This window comes from Symphalangus syndactylus, chromosome 6 (assembly GCF_028878055.3).
Source record: "Symphalangus syndactylus isolate Jambi chromosome 6, NHGRI_mSymSyn1-v2.1_pri, whole genome shotgun sequence".
Classification (NCBI taxonomy): Eukaryota; Metazoa; Chordata; class Mammalia; order Primates; family Hylobatidae; genus Symphalangus; species Symphalangus syndactylus.
Window position 1 is genome coordinate 76,381,984 of NC_072428.2, and position 11,319 is coordinate 76,393,302.

At 37.9% G+C, this 11,319-nt stretch overlaps 1 protein-coding gene across 1 annotated transcript; it reads left to right on the top strand.

Moving 5' to 3' along the window:
* The first annotated feature begins 5,335 nt into the window (after positions 1–5,335).
* On the top strand, positions 5,336–6,945 carry LOC129484758 (tubulin alpha-1B chain-like). Its single transcript, XM_055283246.2, has one exon. The coding sequence runs from the start codon at positions 5,420–5,422 to the stop codon at positions 6,770–6,772; it is 1,353 nt and encodes a 450-aa protein (XP_055139221.1). The 5' UTR covers positions 5,336–5,419; the 3' UTR covers positions 6,773–6,945.
* The last annotated feature ends 4,374 nt before the right edge of the window (positions 6,946–11,319 follow it).

Here is an 11,319-nt window from a genome sequence, read left to right on the forward strand (position 1 = left end):
GTTTGCTACCCTATTGTCTAGATTCTTAACAAGATCTTACCAAGTCAGATCTTGCCTGGACCATAACATTAACTTCCTTCCTATCTATGAAAAATATATTTGTATCTTCATTAATATATTCAAGAATTTTTATATAATATCTAATGAATACCAGGTATCAATCATGTCTTGCAGATACAGTGACAAAAAAATATGACTTTTCCTCTAGGAGTTTTTGTCTATGACACAGATGATAAATAAATAATGAAGTGAGTAAATAAGATAATGATAAATCATTTAAAGTGTATAAAGGAATTAAATACCATGATGTAAAAGGGGATCACAGAGGCAGGAGCACAACTTTCAATAGGGTGGTCAAGGAATGATTTCTGTAGAAAGTGACATTTAAGCTGAAACCTGAATGATGAAAAATAAGCGAAGCATATCACGAACCAGGAGAAGAACACTTTAGGAAAGGGTTCTGTTTCTCCGAGAACCCTAACTGGTACTCATATAAGTGGAATGATCCAGCATTTGTTCTTCTGAGATTGATTTATTCAACTTAGCATAATGTCCTTGAGGTTTATCCATGTTATTGCATATTGCAGAATTTCCTTCTTTTTAAAGGCTGAATAATATCCATTACATGTATATACTACATTTTCTCTGTCTTTTCATCTGTTAAGGGGCACTTAGGTTGTTTCCACATCTTGCCTATTGTGAATAGTGCTGCAGTGAACATGGGAATATAAATATATCTATGAGATCTTGATTTCAATTCTTTTGGATAAATACCTAGAAGTGGGATTGCAGATCATATGGTGATTCTGTTTTCAATTTTTGAGAAAACTCCATAATGTTTTCCATAATGGCTGCATGAGTTTGTGTTTCCATCAACAGTTTACAAGCGTTCTTATTTCTCTACATCCTCACCAACACTTTTATTTTATTTTATTTTGATAATAGACATTCTGACAGGTATGAGATGATACCTCATTGTGGTTTATATTTGCATTTCTCTGATGATTAGTGACATTGAGCATCTTTTCATATGGCTGTTGGCCATTTGTATGTCTTTTTGGAAGAAATTTCTATTCAAGTCTTAAGCCCATTTTAAAATCAGGTTATTAGTCTTTCTGCTATTGAGTTGTAGAAATTACTTACACATTTCAGATATTAACCACTCATCAGTTACATAGTTTGCAAATATTTTCTCCCATTTCATAGATTGCCTTTTCATTCTGTTAAATGTTTCTTTGGATGTGCAGAAGATCTTTGTTCAATGTAGTCCCACTTGTCTATTTTTGCCTGTGCTTTTGGTGCCATGTCCATGAAATCATTGCCAAGATTAATTTCATGAAGGTTTTCCCCTATATTATCATCTAAGAATTTATGGTTTCAGATCTTATGTGTGGCTTTTTAAACCATTGTGAGTTGCTTTTGTGTATGGTATAAGATATTGTTCAAATTTCATTCTTTTATATGTGAATATCTAGTTTTCCCAATATCATTTCTTGAAGAAAATACCTTTTCCCCATTGTGTATGCTTGGTACTATTGTTGAAAACTGTATATTTATGGATTTATTTTTGAGTTCTGTACTCTCTTCCACTTGCCTTAGATACCTGTCTTTATGCCAGCACCATACTGTTTTACTTACTGTAGCATTGTAGTACATTTTGAGATCATGAAGTGTGATGCTGCAGCCTTACTCTTCTTTCTCAAGATTGATTTGACTATTTGGGGTCTTGTCTGTTTCCCTATGACATTTAGAGTGTTTTTTTTCCATTTCTGTAAAAATACTATTGGGATTTTTGTTGGAAATTATATTGAATCTGTAGATTACTTTGGATTGTATGAACATTTTAACAAAATTAATTCTTCCAATCTATGAACACAAAATATCTTTTCATTTGTTTGTGTCTTCTTTAATGTTGTTCATCAATGTTTTGTAGCTTTCAGTGTATAAGTCTTTCATCACCTTAGTTAAGTTTATTTCTATTTTATTCTTTTTGATGCTATTGTAAATGGAATTGCTTTCTGAATTTTCTTTTCAGATAATTTATTTTTACTCTATAGATATATAATTAATTTTTATATATTTATTTTTTTAAAAAATTAATAGAGATGGGGTCGCTATATATTTCCCAGGCTAGATTTAAACTCCTGGGATCAAGCCATCCTTCACACTCAGCCTCCTGAGTAGCTGGGACTACAATATATGTTGATTTTGTATCCTTCAGCTTTACTTAATTTGTTTATTAGTTCTCACAGTTTTTTGGTCGAGTCTTTAGAGTTTTTCTAGGTGTAAGATTATGTCATTGGCAAATGGGGACCATTTTACTTCTTCTTTTCTGATTTGGATGCCTTTTGTCTCTTTTTCTTGCCCAGTTGCAGGAAAGTCTACCTAAGACATCTAGTACTATGTTAAATAGAGGTAACAAGAGAGGGCATTCTTGCTTTGTTCCTGATCATAGAGCTTAAAACAACTTTCAGATTTTTTGCTGTTAACTGTGGTGATAGCTGTGGACTCTTCATATATGGCCATTATTATGTTGAAATAATTTTATTCTATTTCTAGTTTGTTGAGAGCTTTTACCATGAAAAGGTACTAAATTTTGCAAAATGCTTTTTCTGCGTCTCTTGAAATTATCATATGATTTTTATTTTTTCTTCTGTTAATATAGAATATCACATTACTTGATTTTCATATGTTGAACCATCCATGTATCTCAGGGACAAATCCTTCATGGTCATGATATATGACCCTTTTAATATGCTGTTGAATTCAATTTGTTAGTATTTTAAAACAATTTTCTTCTCTATATTGATTAGAGATACTTGCCTGTAGTTTTCTTTTTTTGAGGTATTTTTGTCTGGCTTTGATATCAAGGTAATGCTGGCCTCATAAAATGAGTTCAGAAGTGTTTCCCCCTCTTCAAGTTTTTGGAAGACAGGCCATAGTGACTGCCAACCCAAACCTCCATCTCTGTTTTCACTCTTCCCTCTACAGCTACATTTTGCCAGATCAGTGTGCTGAGACCGGCAAAACAGGAGCCAGTCCACTGTGAATTCTTTGAAGGAAGGTTGGGATGCTGGATGCATGGACCAACTCTTTTCCTCCTCAGGGAGTAGATGGGAGCTGGAATTTTCCCTCTGCTCATGCCATTCTGAGCTGAGGGGCAAAGCTATGGCAACTATGCCCCATACTGCTGTTTTTGTTCTCCCCCAGTTGGCTAGATTATGCTGGTCCCATCAGTGCTCCAAGATTGGCAAGACAGAACCCAGTCCTCTGGGATGCCTCTATGGAAAAGTTGGGGCACTTATGTGTGAACCAATTCTTTTCCTTACCTGAAAGAAGGTAGGATCTGGGGGAGGGTGCCAGTGGTCTCTTTCCAATCAATCTTATGGCCCTATGTCACGTGTGAGAATTTTGGTGGGAGGGTGTTCTGAATCTTCCTACTAGCTTCCATGAGTCTGGTTTTGTGCTTGCCCAGGGTACAAGAGCCTTTCAATTAGTTTCTCACAAAGGGTATCTGTCTGTGAATTGTTGCTGAATTGTTGTGTTCATAGGGGAAAACATAGTCTAGAGCTTTCTACTTTGTTATCTTGCTGATATTACTTTTTATGTATATTTTTAAAATATTATTATGGCTGCTGGATAATGAATGAAAAGGAAGAAGCAAGAATGCAAGTAAGTAGATTACAAGTTTCTGCAATGGCTCAGATGAGAGATACTGAGAATGGTTATAGACAAGAGGTTGGATTTGATATGAATATTGGAAATAGAAAAATAGGAATTGCTAATGTATTGGATATGGCAGTCAGGGGAAGAGAAGAGTCAAAGATAACTCCCAGATTTTTAATTGAGTATCTGAGTGACTGAGTATCCGAGTGATTGAGTAACATGTATTGAGATTAAGAGGAGCAAGAGAGAAATGAATGGGGGTGTAATGAATCAAGAGTTCTGCTTTGAATAAGTCGAGTTTAGAATGCCAATGAGAATTTAAGGGGAAATATAAAATAGGAAATTGGATAAGTGTGTCGTTTACGGAAAAGTTCTGAGCTACAAGTTTAATTTTCGGTGGTATCGGCACATAAATGGTGTTTAAAACTTTGGACCTGGCACCTATTTCTGTATTTACCCCTCCACTGTAAACAAATAAAAATACATATGAAACAATGGTTTACAGAAATTGGATGACTGACTCCTGAGAGAGGGAAAACAAACATGGTGAATTCTAGAATTGATATAGCTTATTATCTTAAGATAATTTTTAGGATACAGTGGAGGGAGGAGAAATACAAACACAGCCTGGCAGTTTCCCTGAGTCAAGGAAGCTAAGTTGAGAATGCAGAAAGAAATTCATTGAGCAGCACACTCAAGAGAAGTGAGGTGATGAGAAAGAGCTCTAGAAATAAGGAAAGGTTTTCTTCTTGAGTCTTTAGCTGAATACATGTTAGTGCTTATATGTGAGAAAACTACCTGAGGCTGGAGAAACAGGCACAAATTCTTTGATATTTCTCTCTCCAGGAGGTAGAGCTTACAGTGGATAAACCTGGCAGATATCATCTTAATCAAGTGATTGAAGTTAATATCATCAGTACTAGGAGATGTTGATATCATGTACCTCCTGATATGATATGATGAGAAGGGTACTTATTCTTTGTGGTATTATTCCCAGAATTCTATAACACAGTGTAATCATAATAAGCCATCAGACAAACTTACAGTGGGGACCATTTTACAAAATTCATGATCTGTGTTCTTCAGAAGTGTCAAAGTCATGAAAGACAAGGAAAAACTGAAGAGCTGTCACAGATGGGAGGGGATTAAAGAGACATAACAACTAAATTCACTGTGGTACAGGCATACTTTGAAGATATTGTGGGTTTGGTTCTAGACCACCGCAATAAAGCAAATTTCACAATAAAGTGGGTCATATAATATTTTAGGTTTCTCAGCGCATGTAAAAGTCATAATCTATTAAGTGTGCAATAGCATTTTTAAAAAATCATATATATCATAATTACAAATACTGTATTGCTAAAAATGTTAATGATTGCTTGAGCCTTTACTGATGGAGGGGCTTGCCTCAATGTTGATGGCTACTGATTGATCAGGGTGGTGATTGCTGAAGGTTGGGGTGGCTGTGGCAATTTTTAACAAGACAACAATGAAGTTTGCCTCATTGACTCATTCTTCCTTTCATGAAAAATTTCTCTGTTGTGTGTGTAATGCTGTTTGATAGCATTTTACCTAAGTAGGACTTTTTTTTTTTTTCAAAATTGGAGTTCTTTCAAACTCTGCTGCTGCTTTATCAACTAAATTTATGGAATATTCCCAGTGCGTTACTTACCTCGACTCTTAGCTTGTCGGGGACGGTAACCGGTACCTGGTGTCTGCTCCTGTCGCCTTCACCTCATAATCCCTAGCCACTATGCGTGAGTGCATCTCCATCCACGTTGGCCAGGCTGGTGTCCAGATTGGCATTGCCTGCTGGGAGCTCTACTGCCTGGAACACGGCATCCAGCCTGATGGCCAGATGCCAAGTGACAAGACCGTTGGGGGAGGAGATGTCTTCTTCAACACCTTCAGTGAGACGGGCGCTGGCAAGCATGTGACCTGGGCTGTGTTTGTAGACTTGGAACCCATGGTCATTGATGAAGTTCGCACTGGCACCTACCGCCAGCTCTTCCACCCTGAGCAGCTCATCACAGGCAAGGAAGATGCTGCCAATAACTATGCCCGAGGGCACTACACCATTGGCAAGGAGACCATTGACCTTGTGTTGGACCAAATTCACAAGCTGGCTGACCAGTGCACCAGTCTTCAGGGCTTCTTGGTTTTCCACAGCTTTGGTGGGGGAACTGGTTTTGGGTTCACCTCCCTGCTCATGAAATGTCTCTCAGTTGATTATGGCAAGAAGTCCAAGCTGGAGTTCTCCATTTACCTGGCGCCCCAGGTTTCTACAGCTGTAGTTGAGCCCTACAACTCCATCCTCACCACCCACACCACCCTGGAGCACTCTGATTGTGCCTTCATGGTAGACAATGAGGCTATCTATGACATCTGTCTTAGAAACCTCGATATCGAGCGCCCAACCTACACTAACCTTAACCGCCTTATTAGCCAGATTGTGTCCTCTATCATGGCTTCCCTGAGATTTGATGGAGCCCTGAATGTTGACCTGACAGAATTCCAGACCAACCTGGTGCCCTACCCCTGCATCCACTTCCCTCTGGCCACATATGCCCCTGTCATCTCCGCTGAGAAAGCCTACCATGAACAGCTTTCTGTAGCAGAGATCACCAATGCTTGCTTTGAGCCAGCCAACCAGATGGTGAAATGTGACCCTCGCCATGGAAAATACATGGCTTGCTGCCTATTGTACTATGGTGATATGGTTCCCAAAGATGTCAATGCTGCCATTGCCACCATCAAGACCAAGTGCAGCATCAAGTTTGTAGATTGGTGCCCCACTGGCTTCAGGGTTGGCATCAACTACCAGCCTCCCACTGTGGTGCCTGGTAGAGACCTGGCCAAGGTACAGAGAGCTGTGTGCATGCTGAGCAATGCCACAGCCATTGCTGAGGCCTGGGCTCACCTGGACCACAGGTTTGACCTGATGTATGCCAAGCGTGCCTTTGTTCACTGGTACGTGGGTGAGGGGATGGAGGAAGGCGAGTTTTCAGAGGCCCGTGAAGACATGGCTGCCCTTGAGAAGGATTATGAGGAGGTTGGTGTGGATTCTGTTGAAGGAGAGGGTGAGGAAGAAGGAGAGGAATACTAATCCACTCCTTTTGGCCCTGCAGCATGTCGTGCTCCCAGAATTTCAGCTTCAGCTTAGCTGACAGATATTAAAGCTTTCTGGTTAGATTTTCATTTGGTGATCATGTCTTTTCCATGTGTACTTGTAATATTTTTCTATCATGTCTCAAAGTAAAGTCATTAACATAAAAAAAAGTTTATGGAATATTTTAGATCCTTTGTTGGCATTTAAACAATGTTCACAGCATCTTCACTAAGAGTCGATTTTGTCAAAACCCTTTTTTTCCTCATCCAGAAGAAGAAACTTCTCATCCATTCAAGTTTCATTATGAGATTGCAGCGATTCAGTCACATCTTCAGGCTCCACTTCTAATTGTAGTTCACTTGCTATTTCCACATCTACAGTTACTTCCTCTAATAATGTCTTGAATACTCAAAGTCATCAACTTCTTCTAATTCCTGTTACGGTTGACATTTTGACCTCTCATAAATCACTAATGCTCTTAATGACATCTTAGAATGATTAATTATTTCCCAAAGTTTTTCAACTTGTTTTGTCAAGATCCATCAGAAGATTCACAATTTATATGGAAGCTATAGCCTTATGAAATGTACTGCTGAACAAATGAGACTTGAAAGTTGAAATTTCTCTTTGATCCATGGGCTACAGAGTGGACACTGAGTTTGCAGGTCTGAAAACAACATTAATCTTGTATCTCTCCATCAGAGCTCTTGTTTGACTAGGTGCACTGTCAATGAGCAGTAATATTTTGAAAGCAATCCTTTTTATAAGCAGTAAGTCTCAACAATGGACTTAAAACATTTAGTAAATCATGCTATAAGCAGATGAGCTATCATCTAGGCTTTGTTGTTTCATTTATAGAGCACAGGTAGAGTACATGTAAGGGCTCTAGGATTTTCAAAATGAAATGGTAATGAGGATTAGTGGCAACTTACAGTCACCAACTGCTTTAGCCCCTAACAAAAGAGTCAGCCTGTCTTTTGAAGCTTTGAAGTTAGGCATTAACTTCTCTCTAGCTATGAAAGTCCTAGATGGCATCTTCTTCCATTATAAGGCTGTTTGGTCTACATTGATTATTTTTTGTTTATTGTAGCCACCTTCGTCAATAATTGTAGGTAGATCTTCTGGATAACTTGCTGAAGCTTCTCCATCAGCACTTGCTGTTTCACCTTGCATTTTTATGTTATGGTGATGGCTTCTTTCCTAATATCTCATTAGTCAACCTTTGCTAGTTTCCAACCTCTCTTTTTTTTTTTTTATTATACTCTAAGTTTTAGGGTACATGTGCACAACGTGCCGGTTAGTTACATATGTATACATGTGCCATGTTGGTGTGCTGAACCCAGTAACTCATCATTTAACATTAGGTATATCTCCCAATGCTATCCCTCCACTGTCCCCCCACTCCACAACAGGCCCCGGTGTATGATGTTCCCCTTCCTGTGTCCATGTGTTCTCATTGTTCAGTTCCCACCTATGAGTGAGAACATGCGGTGTTTGGTTTTTTTGTCCTTGCGATAGTTTGCTGAGAATGATGGTTTCCAGCTTCTTCCATGTCTCTACAAAGGACATGAACTCATCATTTTTTATGGCTGCATAGCATTCCATGGTGTATATGTGCCACATAATGGCTAGCTTCCAACCTTTCTCCTGCAGCTTCCTCACCTCTCTCTGCCTTCTTGGAGTTAAAGAGAGTTTGTGTCTTGCTCTGGATTAGGTTTTGAATTAAAGGAATGTTGTGGCTGGTTTGATCTCCTATTTAGACCAGTAAAAGTTTCTCCATATCAGCAATAAGGCTGTATTGCTTTCTTATCACTCATGCGTTCACTAATTTCCTTCAATAACTTCTCCTTTCACAACTTGGCTAACTCTTTGGCACAAGAGGCCAATCTTTTGGCCTATCTCAAACATGCCTTCCTCATAAGCTTAATCATTTCTAGCTTTTGATTTAAAATGATAGTTATGTGACTCTAACTGGAACACTTAGAGGCCATAGTAGGGTTATTCATTGGCCTAATTTTAATATTGTATCTTAGGGAATAGGGAGGCCTGAAGAGAGGGAGAGAGAGGTGAAGGAACGGCTGGTTGATGGAGCCAGTCAGAATGTACATAACATTTACCTGTTAAGTTCACTATCTTTTATGGGCATAGTTTGTGGTGCCGCAAAACAATTACGATAGTAATATCAAATATTACTGATCACAGGTCACCATAACAGATGTAATAATAATGATAAAGTTGGAAATATTTCAAAAATTGCCAAAATGTAATGCAGACACATGAATTGAGCACATGCTGTTGGAAAAATGGAGCTGATAGAGTTGCTCAATACAGGGTTGCCACAAGCCCTCAATTTGTAAAATACATGATATCTGTGCAGCACAATAAAGTGAAGTGCAACAAAACGAGGTGTGGCTGTGTCCTAGAACATAAATATGTACTTTAGTGGAAAAGGTGGAGAAATGAAAACAATTTTGTAGTTTAGTTCAGTGGTCCCCAACCTTTTTGGCACCAGGGACTGGTTTCGTGGAAGACAGTTTTTCCAGACTCAGGCCAGGGTGGAATTGTTTTGGAATGATTCAAGTGCATTACATTTATTGCATACTTTATTTCTATTATTATTATATCATAATATATAATGAAATAATTATATATATCACCATAATGTAGAATCAGTAGGAGCCCTAAGCTTGTTTTCCTGCAAATAGATGGTTTTATCTGGGTGTGATGGGAGACAGTGACAGATCATCAAGCATTAGAATCCCAGGAACGCACAACCTAGGTCCATTGCATGTGCATTTCGCAATAGGATTCAAACTCCTATGTGAATCTAATGCCACCATTGATCTGACAGGAGGTGGAGCTCAGGAGGTAATGCCAGAGATGAGGAATAGCTGTAAATACAGATGAAGCTTTGCCTTCTCGACTGCTGCTCACCTCCTGCTGTGCGTCCTGGTTCCTAACAGGCCATGGATGGGTACCAGTCCATGACCCAGGAGTTGGAGACCCCTGGTTTAGTTAATGGTAGTATAATGTTTTTATATTCTTACTTTTAATAATTATACTTTGGTTATATGAGATATTAACATTAAGGGGACGTTGGATAAAGAGTATTTGAGAATTTACTACCTTTGTAACTTTTCTGTAAGGCTAACATTACCTTAGCATGATTTTTTTCTTTAATAAAGCAATATGGAGACTTTAGAAGCAATAGAGCAAGGCATTAATATATCACTGGTGGGAGTCTCTCTAATTTCCCACAGGACAAAAAAGTCAATGATATTCATTTGGTCTCTTAATATAAAAGTACTGGGGACCTATAGGGGGCCAAGCATTATACTATGACTAGGTTATAGAAGTAAATGAAAGATACATGTTCTTTCAGTTGGCAAGGGAGTTTATGAGTGTTATATCCACAGGTAGAGGGAGGCTGAGAAGGTTTGGATTTGTGATAATAAAATCGGGTTGGAGTCTCTGCTACAAATATCTTTGTATCATCTTCAAAGTCGATGTGTCCTGGGAAAACCAAGTTTTCATGAAAAAGTAAGGTTTATAACGGAAACGCTTTAAATCAGTAATGTTTGTACATTTTTTTTAAACTCGTGTTTGATGGTCATATGTGTTGTAAGCTTTTTTCGATGCCTGAGTGTTTCTGGCTTGATAGAGTAAGTAGCGTAGGTATTAGGGCAGGCTTGCTAACATCCTCAGGTATCTGCTGAATATTCTCAATGTATTTGTCAGTATTAAAGTTGTGAAATCAATATCTGTGTGTATTCTGTACCACTTTCGATATTCCTTTTCTGTATCTCCTAGTAAGAAAAACATTTAAGAGAGCTACTTTTCCATCTTTATTCCTTTGTAAATGGTAATATTTAAAGGGATTATTACAGATATTCAAATAAGTAGACTGAATATTGAATGAGTGAGAAAAGAGGTATTTATGAGATTTGTATGCTTCTGGCATCCTCCTGGGAATTTTTTTGCCAGTAGCATAGCCTGTAAATATTTAATATTTTCCAGATATTATCCTCAGAGCCTCAATCCATTAATTCAAGTGCATGCTACAAAAACATATTTTGTATACTATTGGCAGTACATGAAAAGAGGAAGGAAAGAAAATGAAATGATTTTTCTATCAAGTACCACGATTTAGTCATTTCTGTGTTCTCTATGCGTTTAGCTCAGTGCTCGGCAATACTGGTAGGTGCTAAATTCAATTTTGTTGAAGTGAGTGAGTAAATGAATATATTAACCATTGTTTCATTTAAAGAGCGTAAAGCATAATAACCTTTTCTTTTGTGTCAAGGAATGTTTTCCACAAAGCCACCAGGATACATGGAGCTGTTCATCTATTTCAGAAATGTTTCTTGTATACCAGTAGATGGCAGTCCTTCTTCACGTCCTATCTTTCTTTAAAAGAAAAAAGGATGAAAGAGATTGAAAAAGAAAGAGATGCAAATGGAAACAGATAAAGATAGATTTTTAAATTCAGCACATTGTGTTTATTTAATTTTTATGAATGGATTTAAAAAAATTAATTGTTAAGA